At 37.9% G+C, this 27,780-nt stretch overlaps 6 protein-coding genes, 1 long non-coding RNA gene and 2 pseudogenes across 15 annotated transcripts; 6 read left to right on the top strand and 3 right to left on the bottom strand.

The window, feature by feature from the left end:
• Positions 1-73: 73 nt before the first annotated feature.
• LOC104752295 (gamma-glutamyl hydrolase 2-like) lies at positions 74-2,862 on the top strand. Of its 4 annotated transcripts, none has more exons than XM_010474398.3 (10): positions 74-656; positions 830-916; positions 1,016-1,105; positions 1,287-1,381; positions 1,459-1,519; positions 1,759-1,848; positions 1,939-2,001; positions 2,156-2,244; positions 2,401-2,493; positions 2,586-2,862. In XM_010474398.3, the coding sequence occupies exons 1-10, from the start codon at positions 270-272 to the stop codon at positions 2,635-2,637; spliced, it is 1,107 nt and encodes a 368-aa protein (XP_010472700.1). In that variant the 5' UTR covers positions 74-269; the 3' UTR covers positions 2,638-2,862. The 4 variants fall into 4 exon arrangements, 2 of the variants coding, with proteins under 2 accessions (XP_010472700.1, XP_087345935.1); XR_015583429.1 differs by having other exon boundaries at positions 162-656; positions 1,292-1,381; XR_015583428.1 differs by lacking the exon at positions 1,287-1,381 and having other exon boundaries at positions 163-656.
• Positions 2,863-3,021: 159 nt separating this feature from the next.
• Positions 3,022-5,194, top strand: LOC104752297 (N-acylphosphatidylethanolamine synthase). 3 transcript variants are annotated; one of them, XM_087489810.1, is made up of 6 exons: positions 3,022-3,259; positions 3,498-3,805; positions 3,912-4,042; positions 4,211-4,296; positions 4,381-4,518; positions 4,709-5,194. In XM_087489810.1, the coding sequence occupies exons 2-6, from the start codon at positions 3,597-3,599 to the stop codon at positions 4,997-4,999; spliced, it is 855 nt and encodes a 284-aa protein (XP_087345936.1). In that variant the 5' UTR covers positions 3,022-3,259; positions 3,498-3,596; the 3' UTR covers positions 5,000-5,194. The 3 variants fall into 3 exon arrangements, 2 of the variants coding, with proteins under 2 accessions (XP_087345936.1, XP_087345937.1); XR_015583430.1 differs by having other exon boundaries at positions 3,049-3,259; positions 4,378-4,518; XM_087489811.1 differs by having other exon boundaries at positions 3,052-3,259; positions 3,498-3,785.
• A 261-nt stretch (positions 5,195-5,455) lies between these two features.
• LOC104752298 (BES1/BZR1 homolog protein 4-like) lies at positions 5,456-8,286 on the top strand. Its single transcript, XM_010474403.3, has 2 exons — positions 5,456-6,650; positions 7,377-8,286. The coding sequence occupies exons 1-2, from the start codon at positions 6,435-6,437 to the stop codon at positions 8,136-8,138; spliced, it is 978 nt and encodes a 325-aa protein (XP_010472705.1). The 5' UTR covers positions 5,456-6,434; the 3' UTR covers positions 8,139-8,286.
• Positions 8,287-9,862: 1,576 nt separating this feature from the next.
• LOC104752299 (protein trichome birefringence-like 42) lies at positions 9,863-11,958 on the top strand. The gene is made up of 5 exons (XM_010474404.2): positions 9,863-10,196; positions 10,695-10,869; positions 10,971-11,149; positions 11,237-11,395; positions 11,482-11,958. The coding sequence occupies exons 1-5, from the start codon at positions 9,925-9,927 to the stop codon at positions 11,777-11,779; spliced, it is 1,083 nt and encodes a 360-aa protein (XP_010472706.1). The 5' UTR covers positions 9,863-9,924; the 3' UTR covers positions 11,780-11,958.
• Positions 11,959-12,305: 347 nt separating this feature from the next.
• On the top strand, positions 12,306-14,557 carry LOC104752300 (uncharacterized). The gene is made up of 6 exons (XM_010474405.3): positions 12,306-12,832; positions 12,924-13,151; positions 13,239-13,593; positions 13,686-13,810; positions 13,906-14,041; positions 14,154-14,557. The coding sequence occupies exons 1-6, from the start codon at positions 12,486-12,488 to the stop codon at positions 14,391-14,393; spliced, it is 1,431 nt and encodes a 476-aa protein (XP_010472707.1). The 5' UTR covers positions 12,306-12,485; the 3' UTR covers positions 14,394-14,557.
• A 121-nt stretch (positions 14,558-14,678) lies between these two features.
• On the bottom strand, positions 14,679-16,302 carry LOC104754014 (F-box/FBD/LRR-repeat protein At1g78750-like; annotated as a pseudogene).
• Positions 16,303-16,476: 174 nt separating this feature from the next.
• Positions 16,477-20,796, top strand: LOC104754015 (anaphase-promoting complex subunit 6). 3 transcript variants are annotated; one of them, XM_087489815.1, is made up of 18 exons: positions 16,477-16,916; positions 17,051-17,185; positions 17,391-17,464; positions 17,708-17,747; positions 17,928-17,973; positions 18,082-18,161; positions 18,320-18,492; positions 18,586-18,711; positions 18,999-19,073; positions 19,161-19,286; positions 19,445-19,514; positions 19,608-19,690; positions 19,824-19,937; positions 20,018-20,117; positions 20,210-20,245; positions 20,349-20,438; position 20,592; positions 20,695-20,796. In XM_087489815.1, exons 1-18 carry the CDS (start codon positions 16,671-16,673, stop codon positions 20,742-20,744), a joined length of 1,665 nt encoding a protein of 554 aa, XP_087345941.1. In that variant the 5' UTR covers positions 16,477-16,670; the 3' UTR covers positions 20,745-20,796. The 3 variants fall into 3 exon arrangements, 2 of the variants coding, with proteins under 2 accessions (XP_087345941.1, XP_087345940.1); XR_015583431.1 differs by lacking the exons at position 20,592; positions 20,695-20,796 and having other exon boundaries at positions 19,417-19,514; positions 20,349-20,579; XM_087489814.1 differs by lacking the exons at position 20,592; positions 20,695-20,796 and having other exon boundaries at positions 20,349-20,579.
• Positions 20,516-21,745, bottom strand: LOC104752301 (pathogen-related protein-like; annotated as a pseudogene). Its single transcript, XR_015583433.1, has 4 exons — positions 21,536-21,745; positions 21,314-21,447; positions 20,929-21,227; positions 20,516-20,831 (listed from the first exon to the last, which is right to left on the bottom strand). The product of XR_015583433.1 is annotated as a pathogen-related protein-like (transcript).
• Positions 21,746-22,354: 609 nt separating this feature from the next.
• On the bottom strand, positions 22,355-27,170 carry LOC147926018 (uncharacterized). Its single transcript, XR_015583434.1, has 3 exons — positions 25,533-27,170; positions 25,317-25,392; positions 22,355-25,198 (listed from the first exon to the last, which is right to left on the bottom strand). It is a non-coding gene; the product is annotated as an uncharacterized LOC147926018 (long non-coding RNA).
• Positions 27,171-27,780: the final 610 nt, after the last annotated feature.

The raw sequence follows: 27,780 nt of genomic DNA on the forward strand, positions 1-27,780 counted from the left end.
AGCAAATTATTATCATATTTTTTTGAAGAAATTATTCTACCAAAACTTACCTTTGGTATTGGGCAATTTAAATGGGACACGCATGAGGAAAAATGGGCCCCATAGTGACGACGAATACGATACGAGAAAGTGGCTTATCGTTAAATCCATAACACGTGGACGGTGGATATTGGTTTTCTTGATTTGAAAAAGTGCCTTGTGCAGAGGAGAGACTAGCTAGAGAAAGGAGCAGAGACGATCCTTTTTAAGATATACTCTTGTCCTGTGGTATGAAATTTCACATCTCGCGTTTCATCATCCTCTCTGAGATGTGGAGCTACGTCTGGTTAGTACCGGTGGTGGTACTATCCGTGTTCAAAGATATCACCGTAATGGCCAAAGCCAACGAGTCGCCTGCGGCGATTTTCCTCCCTAGTCAAATCGGACTCGATGATTCACCTCGGAGTCCTCTTGTGGTATGCTCCGCGCCTGATCTGAACCTCAATTACAGACCGGTTATCGGGATTCTGAGCCATCCTGGAGACGGCGCGTCGGGTCGTTTGAACAATGCTACGAACGCGTCGAACATTGCGGCGTCGTATGTGAAATTGGCTGAAGCTGGTGGAGCACGCGTTATCCCCCTCATATATAACGAGCCCGAAGAACTTCTCTTCCAGGTTACTCTTATATTATTAGCTCAGCCGATTCTGTATAATCTTTATAAGTTTCCTTTTGGCTGCGTTTAGTTTTTTTTTTCATCAATTAGGTTTGAAGGTGTTGTTGTTATGGCTTAAGAATTGGATTGCTTCTTCCTGATATTATTTTCTAAAATTATCTTGGATCACTGCAGAAGCTAGAGTTGGTCAACGGTGTGATACTCACTGGTGGTTGGGCTAAAGAAGGATTGTATTTTGAAATCGTCAAGAAAATCTTCTATGTAAGAAGCTCTACATTGGTTTCAATTTATTTGGGGGTTGGACAATAGAATTCCAATAAAATGATTTTATTGATATATCTCTATGATCGATCCTCTCAGAAAGTTTTGGAAAGAAACGATGCTGGTGAGCACTTTCCATTATATGCTATTTGCCTCGGCTTTGAGCTCTTGACAATGATCGTTAGTCAGGTAAATGCCTTTTTTTTACTTCTTGTGGGAACTTTTTTCGGTCAATGAATAAATGTAGCTGAATATTAGAATGTGGAATCAGTCTAAGGCAAGCAGAGAATATTAGAATGTGAATGAATGTAGTACAGTTTGAGAATCAGCAAACTCCATTCAAAGTCTATAATCCTTGCCTTTGTCACAGAACAGAGGCATCTTTGAAAAAGTTGATGCAAGAAATTGTGCATCAAGTCTTCAGTTCATTGAAAATGTTAATATCGAAGGAACCGTATTCCAAAGGTGCATACAGCTTCATGATGTGTATATATGTTTTGCAATATATTTTATTTATAATTGTAATGTTTCACATATTGCAGATTTCCACCAGAGTTGTTTAACCAGCTTAGTACAGACTGTTTGGTTATGCAGAACCATCAGGTTAGTATTTGCAACCTCTAATTTATATCACAGTTATACTATGGAATATAGTTGTCACTATATTTGTTGCTTAACATGCTTATACATTCTCCATAGAGAGCAGTTTGACATTATTAGTTTTGTTTACCGCTACACTTGTGCAATTTTTCTTGCCATTTTCTACTTTCTTGTTCTTGAATAGTTAATATCTTCCTTCTATCTGCTTGCTGATACTAATACAAATTATCATGATTTTCCAGTATGGTATATCACCAGACAGCTTTGAAGGCACTGTTGCTCTGTCTAATTTCTTTAACATCGTCACAACATGCAGTGATAACCACAACAAGGTATTGTTATGATCTTAATAACCATACAGATTTCATATATTCTAAAATCTAACCTCATAAAAACAATCTACTTTTTATATATATTTCCAGATATATGTTTCAACAGTTAAATCAAAACAATATCCAGTGACGGGATTCCAATGGCATCCGGAGGTACATACTCACTAGTTAACTTACGTCTCTCATTTAGTCCTTTAGCGGCTAGGCTTAGTTATCACTGTGGTTCATTGCGTTATTCTATAAATAATTGTATATTGATGTACATACAGCTTTTTTAAAAGAAAAGTTCCCTATAATACTCTTGCAGAAGAATGCATTCGAGTGGGGGTTATCCGGCATTCCACACTCTGAGGACGCGATCCAGGTGACTCAGCACGTTGCAAATTATTTAGTCAGGTTTGTTCTTTATTTCAAGGTTTGTTAAGAACTGATAAGAGAGTGCAGCAGCAACTCTAATTGCTATATTAGGAAAGCAGTTGGCATTAGAATCAATATAAAGAAGTATTCATGTAATGGATTCTGATGGATTTAGTTTTGTTGAATGTGGTGCAGTGAAGCAAGGAAGTCACAGAACAGACCATCTTCTGAGAAAGTGCTGAGCAATCTCATTTATAACTACACCCCTACTTACTGTGGATATGAAGGGTAAAAAGCCACTCGGACAATCTTTACATAATTTTCTCTTCTACTGTATGTTCAACGATTTTTGGGATCATCTAATATGGTAGATAATGCAGGAGAGGTTACGACGAGGTTTACATTTTCACACAAGAACGATCTCTTCTCTGAGAACAACGTCGCCTTCTCGTGTGTTTGTTCAGGGAAAACCAGTGCAAATTGTGTTTTCAACTCTGTGATAGTGTATCTGTTGTAACTCTTCATGTCTATATAATCAAACAATGTACGCTCGCCCTTCTATTGTCAAAAGAAATAAAAAATCAAACAATGTACGCTTTTGTATATAGAACATGAAAGTCTTTGATTTATGTTTAACTTAGTGTTAATAAGATAAAATAATCTGTGTTCGGTTCATTATAAAGATAGAAGAAATTTTAGTCTTTTATACGAAAGAAGAACGTCAATAATTGGTGACCAAAAAAAAAAAAAAAAACCTCAATAAATAGTATGAGTTGGGCTAAATAAAAGCCCAATTAAGCATAACGGGCAGATAACAATTTGACTGTTTACAGTTCGCCAACCGACGACAATGGGAAGTGGGAACTCTGACCTGCCAATAATCCTGGTTCATCCCTTAAATCGGTGTCCCTATCTAACCGTACCGAGTTAAACCAACCACATTCAATTGTTCGTCCTGGCTTTGAACTCTCTCTCTCTGGATGAATCCTGAATCCTCTCAAGCAAGCTTCTTCGATTTCCCTCTGACGCCAATCTTCTGGTCTCGATTCCAATCGTAAGTGTTCTTCGTTCTCTAAGTGTTGTTTGGGACTAGTCTCAATGTAGATCGTCTTTGGAGATAATTTAAGTAAAGAGATTGATAATCCCTAATTGTTCCGTTTGATTGTTAAAACTTTACTAGATTAGTCGAGATTACTTATTTAGAGACTTATGCTTAGTAAACGAACTCTAGTTATGTAATCGTTGCATCGAATTTTGTCGGTTGTAATGCTAATTTCCGGTTTGCACTTCAGAAACCGGCCCTGTATAATGCAAGTAGATTTAGCTTCTATTATGATCTGTTGAAGAGAGACAACTTTGAAGCTTTCTTGATTTCGTGGGAAGAGGCATAAATGGGGAGGATAATGGAATGGGCTGCAAGATCTGATCATTTGGGAGGACTTCCAAGGAAAACTGTGATAATGGCTGTTAGTGCGTTTGCAAGAGCAGTAGCTAATCTTTGCAACAAAAGCTCAGTTCACAATGCAGATACCCTTATGAATCTTGTCCGGTCAAGACCACCTGGTGTTCCTCTCATCACTGTTAGTAATCACATGTCGACGTTAGTTAATTTTAGAACCTCCAAAAAACATAATCTTTTCTTGTTGTCATAATCTCTTTACTTACACTCACTTGTATTTTGGTGTTGATTTCTTTTTTGTAATCAGTTTGGATGATCCAGTAATGTGGGGTGCGTTCAAGGGTCTCCTTTCCCTTGATCTAGAATTGGCTCGCTGGGTTCTTGCTGCAGAGGACATATGTTTCAGGAACCCTATCTTCTCCTACATTTTCCGCACTGGTATGTCATATGTTTTCGTTCTTGTCTTCTTCTCAGCTGAAAGACTGTGCAATCAGTGTTTTGTATGATTTTCCCGATTTGGACTTTTGTTAGTAGGATTTGGTGGTTTTCCTTCTTACCAAAATAGGATTTTTCTCATGATGAATGTTAATGATTTCTTCTGAGCAGGAAAATGTATACCTATAACTAGAGGTGGTGGAATCTACCAAGAACACATGAATGAATCTCTCCAGCGATTAAAAGATGGATCTTGGGTAGTTATCTTGCACATTTAAACATTCTTTCTTTCTGGGCTTTTCTGACCTCTAACCGTTGGTACTACTCACCATGACTAGTAGCTGCATACCTTCCCAGAGGGAAAGGTGTTTCAAGAAGATGTTCCTATAAGACGACTAAAATGGGGAACTGCAAGCCTCATCGCCCGCTCTCCAGTTACCCCAATCGTCTTGCCAATAATTCACCGTGGTTTTGAGGAGGTAACTCGTCCATGTCCCATCTTAGTCTGCTTAACTTAATAATCGTTCAAATTAGTATAGCTAAATGCCTGCAGAAACAAGAATAAACCATGAACTATGATGCATCCATTTTCCAAAATTCGAATTTGCTTTTCTGATAGTTATATGTTTTCATTCCATGGTACTTATCCACATTATTGTATCCACTTAGATGATGCCGGAGAACTACTTGAATGGTAGAAGACCACTGGTACCGCTGTGCAACAAAAACCTTAAAGTTGTGGTTGGCGAACCAATTGAGTTTAATGTTCCCATGATGGTTGAGACTGCTGTCTTGGACTCCCGCCATGTAACTGCTCCTCATCAAGAATCAAAATGGCCTATCCTCACTTCTGCTGGCCAGGAGCTAGACGAAACTGCTCAGAGATGCCTCTACGTAGCTCTTTCCGAGAAGATTCAATCCTCCTTGGAAACCTTGAGGCTCTTAGCTAAGCGGTTGTGACTTCCGCCGGGAAAATTCATCTCAGAATCCGGTTCACAATTCTTAAGTTCCGGTTTAGATCCGCATACCGCAGTGGTAATCAGTTATTTACTTATTAGCTTAATTTAATTTTCTGAAGCTGAGAGATATTCTACAAATTATTTAAGTTCGAAAACTAGAGAACTTGCCTTTTTAAATATTTTACCGTTTCGGATATATAGCAACCCCGCCGCAATAACGTATGTTGAAATGTGTCTTATCAGTATAATCAAAATTAAGTGAAAATCAAAAAAGCTAAAATAATCGAATATCTAAATATAGTATTTTTTTTGGTCGGAACTAATCTAAAATGTATATAATTTGTTGTTTTTAATAATGTAAAAGACCGTTATTAGTGTGATGTCTGTAACGCCGATGATCTGCCCAGTTCTGTTCTGTCGCACTTCTGCTAAAATGGTAATGATGTTGGAAAGAAACAGCAAGCATTAAAACGACCAGTTTGAAGAGAGAGAGAGAGAAGGTTCTGATTAAGAAGAGAGACAACGTGGGTGGCAAAACAGACGCGGCGGCCACGTAGGCCAATCGAGCCACCGGTGCGGCGAGTGGTGCCTACGCGAAAAAAAAAAACAGTTAATGGGTCCTACAGGGTCACGCCGGGGACGCACCATCACGTGAAAACGAAACTTCCCAAAAAAGGTCAGCTAAAACGGTCTCGTGGCATTCTCGTTAATCCGATCACGTTTTAAGGGTAAACGCTACCTCTTGCACGTGGTAATGGATGTATGGCAAAACTGGTAAATAAAGGCCGAATCGAGGGGTAAAGGTAGAAGCTCCCACGTGCTAGGTCCGGAGGACATGCGTGACCTCATGTAGTGGTAATCTTCGTAAATATAGGGTCAAATCTTGGGTAAAGATGGTACTTTGAAAAAATTATTTGTTTTCACTAATGAAAGTAAATAACTCTCCTCTTCTCTTCTCTCTGGCACGAGAGAGAGAGAGTTCATGATTAGCTTAAAGCTCCCTTCATCTTCTTCTTCTATTCCCGGGTTTTTTTTATCTTCCTCCTCCGATCACCTGAAAACTCACCTTTATCGAATTCTCCGAGCATCTTGATCCGCCGCTTTCATCTGAAATCACCTGTGTTTTTTTTCTCTCAACTACACTCAATTTGAAGAAGGTGAAGCTAACAAAGTTACTGCAACTATTTCCAAGAGTTTTGCTTCCCTCAAGTTTCTCGCCGTCGGAGTTTTTTTTATCCGTGAGAGCATTTTATCTCCGACGGAGAAGCCAAATTGCTTATATAATCTTAAGCTGATCGGAGATTGGGAAGTGTTGGTGCACGCAGATCTGCTATATATATTGCTTCATCGAAGATTCTGAGGTTGAATAAGTTTGAGTTTCGCTGCGAATTGTCTCTTTGATCTGTATCGTTAAAAGAAACAGAGGAGGAAGGAAGATGACGTCGGGGACGAGAATGCCGACATGGAGGGAGAGAGAAAACAACAAGAGGAGAGAGAGAAGACGGAGAGCAATCGCAGCTAAGATTTTCACCGGATTGAGAATGTACGGTAACTACGAGCTTCCTAAGCATTGCGATAACAACGAAGTTCTTAAAGCACTCTGCAACGAAGCTGGTTGGATCGTCGAGCCTGATGGCACCACTTACCGCAAGGTTCGTTTTTTTTTCTCCAATCCGGATCTCATTTTTTTTATTCTTTTTTCATCTTTATGCTTTTGAAGAAACTTTGAAAATTCTAAAAATTTGGGTGCACAAGAACATTCTAACATGCGCCGGAGTCTTTCCCGGTGGCCGGAATGCTAGCGTGTTTCATGATGATACCTCATGTGCGTAGGTTAGCTAGCGTTATAGAGGAGCGTTTGTTTAGTCAAATGTTGGATTCTTTCTCTGTGACCTTTTTTATTATTATGCGTTTCTCTAAAAAAGAAGATGCTTTTCTTTCTCTCTCTTTCTCTGTTTCATGATGTGTGTGTAACTGATTCACTTGTGTGTTCAGTCTATTCTCAGATGATACCATCCCCCACCAAACAAAAAAAAAAAAAAAAAAGAGAAAAAGCAAAGCAGCATAGCATAGATCTCAATAAAACTGATTATTGCACAGAGTTCAACGTGTACGTTTTGATCTGTAGATTTTTTTGGGAAAGCAAGTGGGCACTTTTGCTTTTATGTCTCCAGTCTTTTGACTCTAATTTTCGATTGCCGAGTCCAATGATAATCTGTCGGTTCAGGAATCATTGACCTGATTGATTCTTAGAAACAGAGTATTTACTACTATTTGTTTATTTGAAACTTACTGGCTGTTTCAGCTAGGTTTCACATTCAAGATATCATTTATCAGCCACTGATCATGTTTGTGTGATCTTTATTTATTTATTTCAGGGATCTAGTAGACCTGTAGAGCGTATGGAGATAGGTGGCGGTTCAGCAACCGCTAGTCCTTGCTCTTCTTATCAGCCAAGTCCGTGTGCCTCTTATAATCCTAGTCCAGTCTCTTCCAACTTCATGAGTCCAGCATCATCCTCATTTGCTAATCTTACCTCTGGAGACGGCCAATCACTCATCCCATGGCTGAAACACCTCTCAACAACATCATCCTCATCAGCTTCTTCGTCATCAAGACTCCCTAATTACCTCTACATCCCTGGGGGATCCATAAGCGCTCCTGTTACCCCTCCTTTAAGCTCTCCTACTGCTCGTACCCCAAGAATGAACCCCGACTGGCAACAACTCAACAACTCCTTCTTTGTCTCTTCAACACCGCCAAGTCCCACCCGACAAATCATCCCGGACTCTGAATGGTTCTCAGGGATTCAACTAGCACAAAGCGTTCCAGCTTCGCCAACGTTTAGCCTCGTCTCACAAAACCCGTTTGGATTCAAAGAAGAAGCAGCCTCTGCTGCTGGAGGCGGAGGCGGGTCAAGGATGTGGACACCAGGTCAAAGCGGGACTTGCTCCCCTGCTATTCCTCCTGGTGCTGACCACACAGCTGATGTTCCAATGTCTGAAGCCGTGGCTCCTCCAGAGTTTGCGTTCGGGAGTAACACAGACGGGTTAGTGAAAGCATGGGAAGGAGAGAGGATACACGAGGAGAGTGGTTCGGATGATCTCGAACTCACTCTTGGAAACTCAAGCACCAGGTAACTCCAACCCATCTGTACATTTTCAAAACCGGTGGAACCAAAACCGTTCTTGATGATATGTTGCTCCAGTTTTATTTCAATTGTACTCCTTCCCATGCATGTAATGCTCAAAGTTGAAACACAGCTTATATAATATTCGTTTATCTGTCCCCGACCGTTATCTTCTCGTCCTAGTATTATTTTTGAGATTGAATCATATGAATATATGATCACACTGCCTTTTTTTTTTTTAACTGTCGTTGCTTGTTTCCCAACCTAATTCCCGGTTTAATAGCAAACGTAAACCCCGGTTTGAGTGGTTTATAATCAATCAGACGGTTCATGTTAACACTGTCAGAAACTCATAGTCAACGAAGCAAAATTATGTTATTGTTTTATAGCATTATCATCGCTATCAGTCAACATTGAGCGCTTCATTGCAGGTGACAGAGCTGGTGCCTCTGTTTATAACGGCTACACAGATTTCATAATCTGACATGGGCTTGATTTTGTTCGTCTTCAGTCCTTCTTCAGTTGTAATTCACAGAGGAAGCTGGATGACGAAAGTGTATCCATCCATGATCCATATACTATGAGCTAATAATTATCACATGGAAGACAAACAAATCTTTAGGTCGTGGTCAATGCACGTACGTATAACTGATAGATGGCTACATGCTATCCACTAATATTCTGCCACGTGTGATTATGAAAATTATTGACTTTCACCCTATTCATTTCATTTTATTATTATTACCTTACGCATCTCCGACCCCTCTCTATTTTAGAGTTAAAACTCTATTATAGAGCAACATTTGCTCCAACCCTGCTCTATATTTTACTCTAAAATAGAGAAAATGATAGGACTATATATAGAGCAATTTTATTCTCACTTCTATTTTTTTTACACTAACTCTATTTTAAAGTCGAAAATAAAGTAATATATTGTAGTAAAAGAATGATCTATTTTAAAGTTACTAGAGAAAAAAATAGAGATGTACATTGGAGATGATCTTACACCCAGCAAAAAGCTTTCTATTTATGAGTGTTTATCCTACTTTTCAATTGTATTTTAAAACTTACAATTAAAAAGTATTTGGATGATGAAAATCGTGAATTAAAACTATATGGATGATATTAATATTATTTTTGTTGATTTTTTGTTTTAGAAGATTTTTTTAAAAAATATATCAGATGGTATCATATATTTATTTGATGTTAAACAAAAAAAATGAAAATATCAATAACCATATGATCCATTTGAGAACCAAGTGCATAATCTATTTATTCAGTAAATTAAATCTAATTATGTAAAGTATTATTATCTAATTGTTATCATAACAATGTTATGCAAGAATGCAAGATGTCACCAACATTTGAAAGACTCCAAAATGTGTGAAATTAAGTGTACGAAATATAATCTTACTTATAGGCTCTAAACAAAAATAAAGTCCCAATATGTGTTGATAACACTGATTTTCTTCTCTAGTAATAGATTTTTTCAATTTATCTTATCACATTTTTCAAATGTCGATTTTATATTTGAAAATTATTCTCTAGATCAGAGTTATGTTATAGCAGAATTAACCAAAAAAGAAGAGATTTTTTGCTTGACTATATAGATTATATCCTATAAAAGGTTTTTATTACTTCCCCTAATTAAATCATAGATATTTGACTATTTACGTAGACACGCATTCGAATACGTGTTTTATATATTAATACCTATAAATGCAACAATTTGATGACCATAAAAATCATGTTACATCGTCTCTTCTACTAGCTGTAGTTGCAAAAAACAAAAAAGAATGAATTTCCATCAGGTCCTCTTTTTCATTCTTCTTATTTTTCTTGTTGATTTATCAGATTATGATGTCCTAGCATATAATACCAATGATGTTTACAATAACGCATCAAAGTGTAACATTTACGAAGGACGTTGGATATATGACTATACCTCTAATCCTCTTTATGGAACATCGACATGTCCATTCATCGGATTGGATTGCCAGAAACTTGGTCGGCCGGACAGGAACTACCTTCATTACCGATGGCAACCCTCCGGATGCGATATCCCAAGGTGATATATTAACTTTCACAGTTTCACTTCTGTCAATACAAATCAAAATGTTTAAAAGATTTTTTTTTCTTTCGCTTGATCACGATTAAATGATTACATTGTCTCGTTCAATATCAATATCAAGGAGCATATAATTGAAATTATGGAGAATTGTGATCTTCGAGATTCGCATTCATTTCATATCTATAAATTAATTTGTGGAAAATCTCAAGTACTAATGAAATGTGATGCTAATCTTACATTTATTTAATGTAATAACTAGTTTTTTTTGTTTTTTTTTGTAATTGTATGACTATTCAGTATACAGTTAGCAATTTATGACGCTTTTAATCATTGCATATTAATATTCAACGAAAATTATGAATTTGCATTAGAAATTGATTAGCTAGCATATCACTACTATGAGTTTGACCAAAAAAAATACATGCATATAGCAAAATTACTTTGTCAGAATCAAGTAAAACGTCTGAAATTTACGTGGGGGATATGATGTGGCAGATTCGACGGACAAGATTTCTTAACGAGATTCAAAGGAAAGAAAATACTTTTTGTGGGAGATTCACTAAGCAACAATATGTGGGTCTCTATGAGTTGCATGCTTCACGCGGCCGTTCCTAACGCTACGTATACCTTCGACTATAACCAGCGCCGCCTCTCTACTTTCACCATTCCGGTACGTACGTAGCTCAAATGGTTTATTCCTGGTTATCGGCTTCGGTTAATAGACTATATATGACCAATTTCATTTTTGATATGTGTTACAATTAATTACAGGAATATGGAATATCTGTAAATTTCCTGAAAAATGGGTTCCTAGTAGATCTGGTAGCGGACAAAACAAGGGGACTGATTCTGAAACTAGATTCGATCAGCTCGGGCAATCAATGGTTGGGAGCAGATGTTGCCATCTTTAACACATTCCACTGGTGGTCTCACACCGGGCGTGCCAAAACGTAACCAACGATCTTATGCATGAGCTTATTTATCTACACCATATGTATCATATAATCCATTAATGTTGATGTTGTTGATGATGGTAGATGGGACTATTTTCAAACGGGAGACCAAATAGTGAAAGAGATGAATAGAATGGAGGCTTTCAAGATTGCATTGACAACTTGGGCTAAGTGGATTGATCACAACATTGATCCTTCAAAAACTAGGGTTTTCTATCAAGGCGTCTCTCCCGTTCATTTAAAGTTAATCTCGATCTATCTTCCTCTAGTAATTATATATCAACTGATTAATTAATTAACGATTCTTTGTTTCTGGTTAATTCTTGAAGCGGGAGTGAATGGGGTAAACCGGGGAAGACTTGCTTGGGCGAGACGGAACCGCTGAAAGGATCAAGTAATTACCCCGGACATAACATAGGTGAAGCGATAGTGAGAAGAGTGATCGGAGGGATGGCTAAACCGGTGGAGCTCCTTGATTTGACGGCTATGACGGAGCTGAGGAAGGACGCTCACCCTTCCATCTACGCAGGTGGAGGCAGTCGCTTAAATGACTGCAGCCATTGGTGCCTCCCCGGAGTCCCCGACGCATGGAACCAGCTCCTTTATACGGCTCTTCTCAGCCACTAGTTTTGCTTGGGCGGCAAATTAAAATTATAGCATTTCGGATCCAGAAGTTTCTGTTACCAAAAAAGCTTGGATTTATATTAATCTGAAGATAATTAAGCAACTTTTAATAATATATCATTTTAATGCTTTTTAAAAAAAATAACATATTCCCTTAAACATTAACTTCCTCTTTTCCTACTAATTAAATTAGTTACATAATAATTAAATTAAACAAAATCAAAAGTTTAAAATCATCAGAACGTACAATTTTGTAATAGAAAAAAAATCCAAGCAAATTCCAAGTAGGAAAAGGAATGTCAAATCAGTTCAGGTTTCGAACTCTGTTTGTTATATAAATAGCCCCATATCTAGAGCCCTATCTTTTTGTTTAACAATAGCTCTCAGCAAGATTCCAACTTATATTTCTGTTTTTCTAAGGTTCTCCTCTATACTTTTTCTTTTCTATTAGAAACGTACGTTCTCTGGAATCGGATAAGGGTATCTAATTCTTTTCCTATGTACTAGACTTCGATACCTAACTTCGTATATAGGTGCATGTTGTGATATTTTTTTGAAGTTGAATCTTGCCTTAATTTTTTCTTTTTTGAATTCCTTTGATTGAAGCTTAGGGATTATTAGGTTATAGTGAATCGTTTTTTCTATTATTGATGTTAGTTAATTGCTTTTTGTTTCAGAGTTTCTTAAAGATAAATCACTTGACAAGAAGATGGCAGGAGGAGGTTTCAGAGTGATTCATCTTGTGAGACCATTCCTTGCATTCTTACCAGAAGTCCAATCTCCTGAAAGAAAGATCCCGTTTAGAGAGAGAGTCATATACACTGTCATCTCTCTCTTCATCTTCCTGGTCTGTAGTCAGTTGCCACTTTATGGAATCCATTCCACTACAGGCGCGGATCCATTCTATTGGATGCGTGTCATTCTTGCTTCAAGCCGAGGTACGGTTATGGAGCTTGGTATCACACCAATCGTTACATCCGGAATGGTTATACAGCTTCTTTCTGGTTCTAAGATCATAGAAATCGATAACAATGTCCGTGAAGACCGTGCACTCTTGTAAGTCTACTGTACCCTTATATATGTGTTTCATTCATATCAAAGTCTTTAAAGATTCAGAGACCAATAGGGTTATGTTTTTTGGTTATAGGAACGGTGCACAGAAGCTGTTAGGACTCCTCATCGCGGTTGGCCAAGCAGTTGCATATGTTCTCTCAGGGATGTATGGTAGTGTTGGGGAGCTAGGAGTTGGGAATGCTATGCTTATCATTGTTCAGCTCTGTTTTGCTTCCATTATCGTCCTTTGTCTAGATGAGCTTCTCCAGAAAGGTTATGGCCTCGGTTCTGGAATTTCCCTTTTCATTGCTACTAATATCTGGTGAGTTTAACTCTAACGTCTAGCTCAAGCTTTCTCGGTTAAAACCTTAATGTCCATATTTTAATGTTGATGAAAACACTTTTGTAGTGAGAGCATTATCTGGAAAGCGTTCAGTCCTACAACCATCAACAGTGGACGTGGAGCTCAATTTGAAGGAGCTGCTATTGCTCTGTTCCACCTTCTCATCACTCGAACAGATAAAGTCAGCGCACTCCGTGAAGCGTTTTTCAGACAGAACCTCCCGAACGTGACAAATCTGCTTGCCACAGTCTTGATCTTTCTGATTGTGGTTTACTTTCAAGGCTTTCGTGTTGTTTTACCTGTGAGATCAAAGAATAATCGTGGACAGCAAGGCTCTTATCCTATCAAGTTGTTCTACACCTCGAACATGCCTATCATCTTGCAGTCAGCTCTTGTCTCCAACATCTACTTCATCTCTCAGGTAGCAGTCTATACAAAAATCCTTAATTCTGAGCTAAATTAAAATATATATGGAAGTTGTTAACTTAAAGTATTGTGAATGTGTTTCTGTAGCTACTATACAGAAAGTTTGGTGGAAACGTTTTGGTGAACTTTATCGGTATGTGGAAGGAGTCAGAATACAGCGGGCAGTCTATCCCTGTTGGTGGTATTGCGTACTACATAACCGCCCCTTCAAGGTATATTTTAGTTCTTTGGTTCCTTTCTTTATCTGTACGTTGTCCACCTTTTGGTTAACTTCATCTGAATTTTTTTGTGTGTTTCTGTTTTGCAGCTTAGCTGAGATGGCAACTCATCCTTTCCACGCTCTGTTCTACCTTGTGTTCATGTTAGGCGCGTGTGCGTTGTTCTCTAAAACCTGGATTGAGGTCTCCGGTTCATCAGCCAAAGATGCCGCCAGACAACTAAGAGTATGTCTGTGTTTGTTGGATCAACCTTGTCCTAAGCAAAGTTGCTGATACAATTATTATCTTTGGTCTTTTGCATGACTACAACTCATAAATTTGTGTTGATTTGTTTCAGGAACAGCAAATGGTAATGCCTGGTCACCGAGACTCAAATCTTCAAAAGCAACTGAATCGATACATTCCCACGGCTGCAGCTTTTGGCGGTGTATGCATTGGTGCACTCACTGTCTTGGCTGATTTAATGGGAGCTATTGGGTCCGGCACTGGAATCCTTCTTGCAGTGACAATCATATATCAATATTTTGAAACCTTCGAAAAAGAAAAAGCAAGCGAGCTAGGTGTCTTCGGTTTGTAAAGCTCTTTCTAGAGCCTAGAAGTTTTCACTCACTATTCATGCATGTATAGCTTAAAAGCTCCTAAACAAATAGAGATAGACTCTTATTGGCCAGGAATTTATAGTTTAGTTTCATCTAACTATCTTTCAGCTTTATTGGTAAAGAGTTTCAGAAACTTTACTCCTTGGGTCTTCTTACACGAAAATCTTTTTACATTATTGGTTCAACTGTAGCATCTTATTGTTATTTCTCTACTCAAAACGTCTGAAATATTATTGAGCTAAATCATGTTTGAGTCAAAAGAAGTTAAATTACACAGAGTTCACATTAATAGAGTACTCAAAGACAAATCTTGTATGTTCATCGTTGAGAACAATGGAGATCAGCCAAAAACAACTTGGCATTCGCTAGAGAGTCTTGGAATGGTAAGGAGTTCTTTGAAGATGACAGATTCTTCTATCTTTCTGGAATCATCCAAGCGTAAGGTTAGTTTCTTAAGAGTTGCTGAGTTCTCAAGGAAGTAACTCACTAGTTTCATCTCCAGCGCCTCCCCTTTCAGTGGCCTTTCTATCTTGACATACTTGAGAGATGATAGGACACGCCGAGGTTCAGACAAGATATTAATTCCCTCCTTCCCCTGATAATTAGTAGATCCCTGCAAGTAGCACCATTTAACCGAGTTCAATATATGATTGATTACTTTCACCATTTGCATCTTAAGAGAGGAAGTTCATGGTTCAGCAGAGACATCCTTACCATGACAAGAGATTGTAGATTTGGGCAGCTCTCAAGAAAGATTGGCAACATTTCCCACCTGTAACTGTAGAACTTAATGAGTAATCATAAATGACCTAGACAAAGAAACAAACAAAAATGATGTATCAAGATAAACTTGTAACATAAAGTCTAAAAACGTTCAAATAGCAAATTCAACATAGGTTACCATAAGAGTATTAGATGCAATGATCAAATCTTTGACATTAGAGATGGCAACAAGAAAATTACGAATCATATTTCTTTTTTACAGATCATCTGGATCGAACTTCTTTCCAAAAGACAGGTTGAACTCGGTACCGATATCGGCCTTTACAAGGGAACTCGGATTTTTTTAATACGAAACTTGCAACTCGACAATCACTGAGATTCAGAAACTTAAGCCTAGGAGCATCAACTATAACTACTAAATCTTCAACAAGTTCCTCGGAACCGTCTGCAACATGAGTGAATTAAGCTCAATAGGGATTGAGAACACACTCGTAAAACTTCAATATTATCACAAAAATTCCTCTCTATATATAAGCTTTTCAAGAACTGGGCAACGTGAGATGAGCGTTTCTAAAGCCAAATCGTCGTCAGCGAACATCATAATTCCTAGACTGAGAACTTTGAGAGAAGGTAAAGAAACAAACTTGGGACTAGGCAAGGTTAGTCCAGAGAGCGTCAAGCTTACTAAGCTCTCACAAGTGTAAATGGTTGGAGGCATCATGACATGACAAGAATCGTCAGAAATATAGAGATATTTCACTTTCCATCTAACAACACTGTTGATCCACCGCCTAACAAAAGCATCTCCAGGCTCACCATAACCATCAAATTCGCACTTTAACCTAAAACTTTGTAAGCACGACTGACTATTAAAACCTAGAAAACGGTCGACAAAACTCAAGAATGCGCTGTAGCCAATCGGGAATGTGCTGCGGGTTTGGAAATCACGATAACCGAAGTTCAATCCAGGTACATACTTCCAGAGATTTCTCCATCTACTGGATAACACACTAGTCTTAACTACATCTTTCGTTGGGAGACACAAGAGTACCTGACATATCAAACAATCTGGCAAATCGCTTATCCAATCAACTTCACCGTAGCCTTTGGCACGAACACGTTTCCCACCGTCTTCATCCTCCATAACCGCAATTATCAAATAGAAGCGAAATCCTCAGTAGAGAGAATCGATTATAGGTAGGGTAGCGCAATGGAGAGTTGCTAAATTAATAGAACAATTGACTCGCGGCGCTGTGGGTCCCAATATTTTAAATTACAGGGCTTGTTACGTTTCACAACTATGTTAATGGGCTTTAGGTTGCAGCATAATGGGCCTATAGTCATGGAAGGTTAGGGGGGGTAAAATATTTTACACTCCCGCCGGAGGATCTTGCGATTGTCCCGCCTCTGTCGTGCAAACACTTTTTGCGGAGTTAACAAAATTTTCCGATTGTTTTGTTTTGTTGAGATTTTTGCTTAGATCTTTGCTGATTGTGGATTTCGTCTAGAAGAAGTCGAGAGGCGAGGAAACTATGAGGGAAGAAGAAATTGAGAAGATCCGCGGCGTGGTTCGTGACTGCGTAAGTAAGCATTTGTACTCGTCGGCCATCTTCTTCGCCGACAAAGTAGCGGCACTCACCAATGACCCAGCTGACATTTATATGCAAGCTCAAGCTCTTTTTCTCGGTCGCCATTACCGACGCGCCTTTCACCTTCTCAACGCCTCTAAGATTGTCCTCCGGGATCTCCGATTCCGTTACCTCGCCGCCAAGTGCCTCGTAATTCCGATTTCTCCCTTCTTCTTCTTTCTAATTATCTATTTCTCGTGGGATGGGATTTTGAATTTCAGATTGTTTCGCTTAAATCTAGGGTTTTAGGGTTTATCGGGTAAATTCTGTGTGTGTGTCTTCAGGAGGAATTGAAGGAATGGGATCAGTGTCTCTTGATGCTTGGTGATGCTAAGGTTGATGAAGATGGAATTGTCTATGATGCCAAAGATGGTAACGTCATAGATTTTGATAAAGATGCAGAGGACCGAGAGATTAATGTAAGTTAGATTTTTTTTTTTACTCTGTTCAAATGTATTATTTTACTCTGTTCTAGATGTACTGCAGGTAGTATTATGTAGACGACTTTAGATGGTTTAGGCAATTAAGTGGTCTGACTACTATATACTGTTTCTCCACTATACCATCTGAGGTTGAAGGTTTTGCAAGTACCTGCACTGATATATGGGGGGTTTTCTTTTGCAGATTTCTTCGGCAATATGCTTCTTAAGAGGGAAAGCATATGGAGCGTTACAAAACCGTTCTCAGGCTCGACAATGGTCAGTGAGCCTTCTTTCACTTATCTTTCTTGTTCAGCGGATCATTTGCATTTTCATGATTTTGAGAGACCGATCTTATTGATCTGAGCATGTATATAAGTTTCACTGAACTGCTAGTAGGAAATATTAGGATCTTGTGTGTAATCTGGCTGATCCATCTATCATGATTGAGTGGTGTGTGGGAATCTTGAACTCCATATCCATTTAACTCATTAGTTTCGGACCTTTCGGTTGAGTTTGCAGGTACAAAGCTGCTATTAAGGCTGATCCTCTGTGCTATGAGGTACTACTAGCGCCCTAGTCAATTGCTGCATGTTATTTTTAGTTACCATGGAAGTTGCAAAGCTAATGTGGGAAGATAAAATTCTCTTCATCACTTTATAGTAGTAAAAAACCTGATGTAGCTCCTGTAGTTATCAGAAAACTGGTACATGGATGTGATTTCTGTAATCTATCCTTTCAGGCTTTGGAATGCCTTATTGAAAGCCATATGCTTACATCTGAAGAAGGTGAGTTATAGTTTTTCATTTTTCTTCATTTTATCGTCTTATTTGTTTCATGGTGAAGTCGTTTACATGACTGGAAGTTAACTGAGACTTTAATTACATAAAACTCAGAATCGAGTCTGCTTTCTTCACTGCAATTTAGTCCAGAAGACGGATGGCTCTCGTCTTTCTATTTATGCTTGATAAAAAAGGTAAACATCTCTATGTTGTACAGTGTTGATCCGATATGTGTCAATAGTTATGTGGCACTTATATTTGGAATTTGCTTGCTGATTCTCTATTCTGCTAATTTCTTTTGGCAAGTATCTTTCCTTTTTCTTCTTGGTACTTACTAGTTCTTCATGTCCAGTATGACATACAGAGCACGATAGATGCTAAGTTCAAGAAGCTTGAGAACGAAAGTGGTAGTGTCTCTGGATCATCGATGATCACATTGGCTAATAACACTGATCTGTTGGCCTGTAAAGCTGAGTACTACCATCAATGCTGTGAATATCAGAAGTGTTTCGAACTAACCTCTGCGTAAGTTGTATATTACTGCTGATGCTAAATTTTGAGCTATATGAAACTTGAATGATTCTAGCAATGTGATTCTCTTTTGGTCTTATTTGACAGACTCCTTGAAAAAGATCCTTTTCATTTGAAGTGTACCTTGGTACATTTGGCCGCTGCCATGGAACTTGGTAATTCAAATGAGCTCTATCTAATGGCGTGCAATTTGGTAAAAGACTACCCTTCAAAGTGAGTATGAAATTTATTTTCTCAAGCTATATGGCCAGTGGGTGAGCATGTCAATATAGTTCTTATGATTTTATCCCAATCCTAGCTAGGATAGTTAACCTGTTTATGGTTCAGCTTGTCAAGACCATGAATCAACTTCAAGAGCATGTTTTTTGGTGGAATATGTTTTATGTACTTGGTCTCGTTGAACATGTGAAATTGATTTCACATTTTTGTGTATGAGTCAAAGTTTCATAATTCCTTTGCGTGATGCTCTGTGGTATAAATACTCATGCGTGGTTTTGTAGGGCGTTGTCATGGTTTGCGGTGGGTTGTTACTACTATTGTATCAAAAAGTATGCTGAAGCTCGGCGGTACTTTAGGTAATGCCATGATGCAGTCTTGATCAACTCTAGTGGTAGGTGCATGTGTCTGACCTGAACCCCATTTATTCTAATATGGTTTTGCAGTAAAGCTACGAGTATAGATGGCTCATTCTCACCAGCTTGGATAGGTTATGGTAATTCCTTTGCTTCCCAAGAGGAGGGTGACCAAGCCATGTCTGCCTATCGTACTGCTGCTAGGCTATTTCCAGGGTAATCAAGTTACTCTTGTTTTCTTTAAAACTAGTGACTGTAAATGTATAACTTGTGTCTAAAATGAGTCATTCTTAGCCCTCAAGCAATGTAGAAGTGTTCTTATTACGTCACAAATTGTTTTTTACAGGTTGAATCTTGATATTATCTTGTTCCAGGTGTCATTTGCCAACTCTGTACATTGGAATGGAGTATATGCGAACTCACAGCTACAAGCTTGCGGACCAGGTAAAGTTAGAAAATGCTGTCTGACATCTTCAATTTATATGACTTATCTTTGTGCAAATATTGTATTTACTTTGATCCCTTGTCTTTGTCCAGTTTTTCATGCAAGCTAAGGCGATATGCCCTTCGGATCCACTTGTTTACAATGAACTCGGAGTTGTTGCATATCATATGAAAGAGTGCGTTCCTCTTCTCTTTACAGTCTGCTTATCTCTGAATTTTCCAAATGCTATTAATGACAAAGCTACACTACAAAATGGGGAGAAGTTAACGGTCCAGTAAATTGAGTCAACAATATTAACTATATTTCAGGTATAGTGAAGCTGTGCGGTGGTTTAAGAAGACATTGTCCCATATACCATCTGCATTAACTGAAACATGGGAACCAACTGTGGTCAATCTCGCTCATGCATATAGAAAGCTAAGGTATATTTTGGTGCACACACAACTAGCATCTTCTGTTGTGAATGTAATGAAGTTATTGACTCTTGAATTCTTATAAACAGAAAATACCCTGAAGCTATCTCATATTATGAGAAAGCACTTACACTATCAACTAAAAGCTTAAGCACTTATTCTGGCTTGGCGTACACTTACCATTTGCAGGTATTTTAATGTACTTAACACCAGTCATTTCTTTGAAACAATACTTACGTTGATTATCACATTTTTTCCATTTCGATCTCATTCTTGTCTAGGGGAAATTTTCAGCTGCCATCTCATATTATCACAAGGTAAACACACTACTGAATACGAGAGAACTATACTTATTTCCATAATTTTCTTCTCTGACAGTCGGTGAGCTATACGTTTTTCAACTATTTTGTCTATTTTCAGGCCTTGTGGTTGAAACCTGATGATCAATTTTGTACCGAAATGTTGAACGTAGCTCTCATGGATGAATGTCAGACTGGGGTTGATGCAAAGGTTGAGTTCTGCTAGAAATTGGTCAGTTAAATTAACCGCCTTATTTTAGTTCTTGTTGTAATTTATCTGTACTATCATTGTGACCCCTAACACAACTTATGATTTATTCCATGCATCAATAACCAAGAGACTGTTACAATATATTCTTTAAAGGGTCAAATATACTTCTGCTTTTTAATTTTCTAGTATAAACCAACGTTATACGGACAGTAGACATTCGTAGATAATTAACTTTTCTTAGTGTGTGAATGGGCAGCTTTGTTTCTCTGCAGTGTTGTCTCCACTGTCTGTGGTTTCGGTCTCTGATATAGGAGGTCCCTTGAGTAGTCCCCCGAACAGTTCTCCTGGATCATAGTAAATCTCAATCTCCTCTGCTCTAAGCGATTCATCAACCTGTAGAGAACCTCTAGAAGTAAGTGAATCCTGATGCTAGAGTTTTAACAATTTAAAGATTAGGAGGGAGGGACACAAATTCATGCTTCAGACATACCTTTAGAACTCCTAGACCCAGGAACTGAACCATTTCCCCAGTAGGAGCATGACCTTTGAAAGTTCCTTCAAAGTATCCCCAGTGTCTAAACTTGAAGGCTATAACAGGCGGTCCTGAGTACACAGAGAGTATTTCCCATGCAAACCCGCGTGGTAAAGCAGATCTAAAGGCGTCATGTGATGACTCGAAGCTCTCTTCCTCTGGCTTGTAGTACTGAAACTCTTGAGGCAAAGAGTTCTTGAGCAAAGCATTGTAACTCCCAAGCCTAAGCGTCTCTTCAGCTGATAAACCTTCCCTCCCTAATAAGTAAAACCACTTTAATCCTTTTCTTTTTTGGTAACTATACAGTTTAAGATCGTATCGATTAGGTGCATGTGGTAATTACCATTAACAAAGAGCTTAAATTTTCTCGGGATTTATGGTCTTGAAGTCCTGTAAATGGATCTTGTGTGAGAACTCCATCTCCCATGACTTGATTGCGTTTTGCACAGTCTCTTCTAACGACCCTTCTGGCCACACCTGCGCTCACAATCAAACACGATCAACGAATCAGATTAACATATTTTAGCAAATATCATCATGGTCTTTGTCAATAAATCCCGAGGACCTTGGTCTGGCCTTCTTCAAAGAGCTGATTCACACTATTGAAGTCTGGAGGGTGACCAAACCTCCACTGAACCTTTCCTGCATCTTCAAGGACAGACGCAGATCTATACTTATCTCTCTCTTTCCTAGTAGTCATATAAGGATGATGTACAGATAGTAATGCTTGCTTGTCTCTTTTATAATCATCTCACATTACATGTTGATATTCAACAAAATAGGTTAAATGGATAAGTGATCAACCCCGTTTTTGTAACACCACCTAAAGTTGACATTTTGAAGTTGTTATTTGTCTCAATCACAATACTAAATATCATCATCATGAATTAGTTGCTACCAATAACCCACAATTCCTTCGTCTTGTCCCAATTGGCTTCTTTTGTATCCAATGACATAATGACATTTCCCAAGACTAGGAAATAAAAAAGCAAACCAAGGAATTTTAGGAGAAATTCTTGTGTAACTTTTTTCAAGTATAAAGTTTGGTATATGTCAACATCGGTTATTATATGGTCATCAAAGCTTCTAGACTTTTTTAAAAAATAGAAATATTGCAAAAACTAGTAAATATTTAATTTTTAAAAAATAGTTATACTGAACATAGTTAGGACATATAGTCCAACAGCGTCGTGATTTGTGTTGGTCACAAACTCACAATCTAAGCATATTTTTGATAAAGATAGGCAAGAGAAAAGAGTTTACATGGGTTCTTTCTTCTTCGAAAAGCTTGTTCACGGTTGAAAACACATATTTGTGGCTAAGTCTAATTACGTGTATGATCGACTCTGAGTATGTATGAGCATAAAGTAAATAAGACACAAGCTTTGTTAACAGGGTTCGGATAACCTACATCCCCAGGACCTAGTCCAGAATTCATTCACTAGAAAAAGCTGCAACCTACAATTGCTATATGGCACCCACCATTCTTTCCTAGAATTACAATGAAAGAAGACTACCACTAATTGTCTTTTCCGACTAGTGTAGATCTGCAACAAAACCATCAAAAGATATCTCTATCTTGTTGATGGGGCGACACCACACATCTTGTGTGCATATCTTGAAACTACCTTAGAATAGGAATTGCCCAACCCCTAGAGTTAGCAACTTTCCTATTATACAACAAATAGGAATTGGAAGATTAAAAATTGTACAACCTCTAGGATTGACAATTTTCCTATAATACAACAAACAGGAAAGTTTCTCTCCATGATCCCATCTTGAATCTTCCATTCAAGATGTTCAACAAATAGGAAAGTTTCTCTCCATGATCCCATCTTGAATCTTCCATTAAAGATGTTCATCCAGCTCAACAACCGCCACTTGGCTTGTCCAAGTCGGCCTTAAGCTTCTGTACTCAAACTCTTCAATTCAGCTTCTTGTACTACTTCCTGTATTAACGTCGAACTAGTACAAGAACTCCTTCAGACGTTTGATACATCTAACTGTTCCTCTGATATATCTAACTGCAGAGTTTTTGATTCAACACCTTATCTTCTTCTCTGCTTTGTGTCAATCACTGTGTCAGCACGATCACCAAACCCTACTTAAGCTTTGCTCTACCAACATATGTATCAAGTAATACTTCATCCTTCGTATCAGCTATGTCCACTATCTTTGTCTAAACTATTGCACCATCACTGTGACATCTATGATGTATCTCTCTATCCATGTTTCATCCATTACAGCCACTTAGTAGAAATTTCACCACATGCTCTAAACCTTATAAAACTTCATTCAACACAACATCTTCAATCTCTTCCTTGGTGATTGAGTTTTATAGTCCATGTACCTATTAGAACTAGAATGCTATGCATCTTCAATCTCTCCCTAGATGATTGACTTTTCAATTCCATACATCTTATAAAACCAATCATCACAATCTCTTCAATCTCTCCCTTGATGACTGAATTTTAAATCTCCTCAACTCTCACTTTATGGTTCATCATTCAATGTGTCTTGAAAGATCAAACAACTTCATTCTCCCCCTTTTTAACTTAGTTTGATACTCAAGCACATAAGTAATCTCTAATCACTAGTAGAGCTCCCCCATAATATTTGCTCTTAGCTCGCTACAAACTCTTAGCTCTTTGCTCTTCTCCCCCAGCTTGAGTGCAAACTAAGATAAAAAATAAACAACATATTGAATTCACCCATCTGGATTACTACAGCATTGCATAGCACTTGACTAGTCTTGAATTATACCCGCTGTTATGCCTTTAATGCACCCATCTTATGATCATAAACATTGAAGTTCATTTTATTGACTTTTACTTGAAACAATCTTCGTAGCCCTGCAACTGACCTCTGTTTCAGTGATCTTTGTGAGCTGATGAGTTAGTTCTTACAACATCCACGAGCTGATTGTAACATCACATATCCAAACCAACAACTATCTCTCCCACAAATCTCTTCATCTCTCCCTGATGGATCATACTCCATTACCAGAAATTTTAGCAGCCAATATCAACTATTAGATTTTTCTGTGCACTGCTTTATGATAGTAGCTGTCTCACACAAACTGATTCAATGAAACTTCTACAGCAAACTTGAACCTGATATGTCGGACTCCAAAACGGTAGCTTTTCTTGTAGCTATCTCACATCAACTAATCCAAAGATGTTCTTGAGACTTCTATTTTAACAATTTTTCTTTTTACAAATGAGCACAAACTTTGCAGACACATCAAATTCCAACGATGGAACCACATGATGAAAGCCTAACTTCGTCAGCCACATCATTCTTTAAAACCAGAATGAAGGCTTCACATACTTGGCTTCACATAATCTTCTTTTTGGCACTTCATAAGCTTCATTCTAACACCAAAAGTCTTAAACTTCAAAAACTGCAGATCCCTGAAACTCTTTTTACATTCACCACACAAAACTTTGCAAAATCATAGCTTTAAATATCTTTGAATTAACTAGTCTGAACCACCATCATTCTACTAGGTTCCCGGATTACAAAACCAGTTCCCTTCTACCAGAGTCTAGTTCAACATGTCTAGAGTATCTCTGCCAAGTTTCATCCCATGTCGAGTTCATTTGGTCCTTCTTTTTATGTTTCCACCGGAACTGGTCAACTCTGAAACTTCAGATGAACTATATCTGAAACCGACTGAAGATGCTTGAATTAGTCACAAACCAACCGTCAAAATCTCAATCCCACCGTTGAAAATTCAGATAGTAGCAGTATGAATCACATCACAAAATTTCAGCTTGATCGAACTCCTTGTAGATCTCCAAACACTGCCTTGAAGATTCCATCACAAACATGATTTTTGCATTCTTTTTCAGATCTTACAAATTACAGTTCCTTTCTTTGATGTTTAAGTTCAGTTCTTCCTAGCCTTCATTCTTCAACTTCTGAAACATCTTTTATAACCACAAGAATCACTTTCATTCCACAGAGACATAATCATTAGACAAACTTCCCCTTAGTCTTTTAATTTGCAGCGGATGTCTTAAAAACTGTTTTGATATTAATTTTCATACCCCTGACAATGATAGTAGCTCTGGTCAAATATTTTTTAGCTAAACCTTTGGAGCAAAACAAGTCGAAGAACCACTCAATGTCTATAAATCCTTGATGGAACTCCATAAACACATCCATCACTCCACACACTTCAATGGCTTGTATTGAGGCTTTTTATCATCTGTCTTGATGCAGTCTTGATGCAGAGCATAAACGGAGTAGCAAACCAACCCAGAAAAATAAGAGAATTAGTGGAAACGTCCACAGCAGCCATATGAGTTCACAGGAGAAAACGGATCATGATTTGGGTTTACCGTTTGAGAGTTATGGCCAAAATACCAACACAGATCCGAAATAATGCAGCCTCTTTAAGAGAAAATTCCCGTCAAGCTACAAGGAATGAGTAGAAGATATTTATATCGTTGGAAAGATCTCGTTTCCAAGTTTCTAGAACAACTTTTAGAACTCAAATCCAAATTCTGTAGCCAAAGTAACTGAAGAAGAAAGTAGCACCTAGATCAAGAAAAAACCTGAAATTTTCTTCCTCGCAACATTCTTTAATTTCTTCACAAAGACCAACGACATTCTTAAGAACCATATTTCATAGGCTCATCTTTGATTCATCTCTCTTTCTCATGATGAGAATCATGGGCGGCCGTATGATCAAGAAAAAAAAAATTCCTTTCTCTCTAACTTTGGATTTTCTTCTTTAAAGCTTTTGGTTTCAGCATTCTTCTCCCCCCCTTGTTCATTTTTTATGTACAACACAATTTGAGAACTTGCATCTCTACATTATCATAGGAAACAACTCTTTGCACTCATATCTCTTGACATCATATCCTTTTCTTGATATATTCTTGTTCCAGCACCAAATACCCATTAGCACCTCTCTGATGTTCATCACGTCGTGACATAGGTACCTCCTACAAACTTAGCAGTTTTCCCTGATTTGCATATATACTGGACACAATGTTCCAAGTATTTTCCTTTCGATCAATAGAAGCTCCTCAACAACTGAACATTAAACCAAAAACTGATCCTGCTAATAGTCTTTCTCCATATGTTGATTACGTAGAAATGACTTTAGACCAGTTGGTGATTCTCCAACCTTTAAAATTTTCCTTCTTGTTGTTCCAAGTTAGTGACACACATGTATCTTTAGTCTCCTCCTTAATCATCATCTCATCAGCTCTCTCGGAATATTCATGTACTCCCTCAAATGTAGTGACAATCCTTTATTTAGAATCTATGCATTTCTTCTTCTATCGGAAAGTCACATACTTTCACTTATAGTATCACACCATGAAATCCAGACATCTTAGTTCTGAGTAGACTATCATCAAACCCCACAAACTTCATATCAGCTCCAAATCGATCATGTGGAGACGATCATCATTTGTCAACACAAGTTCTCAATATAAGCATCACCAAAGGAACATGGTTTCAGTGACAACTAGATATCTCATAATTCACTACCCATGAGCCGAACAGCCAACAAAGTCACATATGAAACATCTAGACCTCAAAAACACTATCAAACCCAGTTCAGTTCCAAAGCTCCACCAATTCTACAGCAAGCCAACATTTCACTCTCACTACCACTGGAGATTTATTTTCAAACTGTCAAAACCCTCCATACACTGGTTTCTCAAATCCCATCTTTTCATATAATCCCTAAAATTCCACCTCAAAATTTTTTAGCGTCTTCATTGATGAACATCTTCTATGTCAGCAAGAGTCTAACCTTGGAATAACAATTTCTGTAATTTTTTTTTTTTTTTTAATTTCACAACCCTCTCTGCGCCTTTTGGTTGTCTATGAATCACTTTTGATTCTGCATCAGCAATCATCTCATTCTGTGGTTCTTTCTCATCTCGATGAATTCTTTTAACCAGAAGTTGAATACACCTTTGCTTGAAAGATTCTCCAACTATAAACACTTTGCTTCCTTTCAAATTCCAACAATCATGTAGAAAACGCTCTTGATATCTTCCTCTTCTTCTTCGAAGCGTGTGTAATATTAACGATGTTGGGAGTCCTTTAAGCTGTCGATTTTGCAAAAATCTGCTAGAGAGACTTGTTATGATTCCGTCAATTTTCAGAATTGGACATTTGATTTCACGAGCTATTGAACAGATGTTTTCTTCTCATTATCCAAGTGACGAACCAGAGAAAAAGTCTATAGATGGGTGGATTTCGCGTTTTATTTTCCTGCTCTAAGTGGGCTCTTTCTGGGCCTGATGTGATTATACTAGATTTTTGGACCAAGATTCTGTAACCAAACTCAGATTGATAAATTTCCTCTCTTCCTCGACATGATTCTGATCACAAACCACCTCTCTGATTTTTTTTTTTTTTTTTTTTCTCATTCCTGAGCTCACAACGGTCATATGGCTTCTTTTGAATCACATATTTTCTTTAATTCATCTGTAGTTTCGAACCAACGTTTACCATAACTCATTCTTTCTAGTCATCACAACAGCTAGAAATCCATTCACAATAGCTAGAAATCCACTCTTTAATTATCGTCACAAAGCATAATCAAATCCATGGAATCAACCTCCACGATTCCTCCAATACTCTAAATTCATGTCTGTCTCCAAAAAACCTGAAATTTTCTGAAGAGTCAAACAATGATTCCACTTATATATGAGCTCCATGACTCCCAAATTCAAAACCAGCTTTACTATTAAAGTTGTTCTTGATAGAAGCTTGATCCAACCGATTGATCACCTTCTCCTTTCTCTCTCATTGAAACTTGAGCATATGTTTTAAGAG

The sequence above is a fragment of the Camelina sativa genome, chromosome 16, assembly GCF_030686135.1.
Source record: "Camelina sativa cultivar CO46 ecotype springtype chromosome 16, ASM3068613v1".
In the NCBI taxonomy this organism is placed as follows: domain Eukaryota; kingdom Viridiplantae; phylum Streptophyta; class Magnoliopsida; order Brassicales; family Brassicaceae; genus Camelina; species Camelina sativa.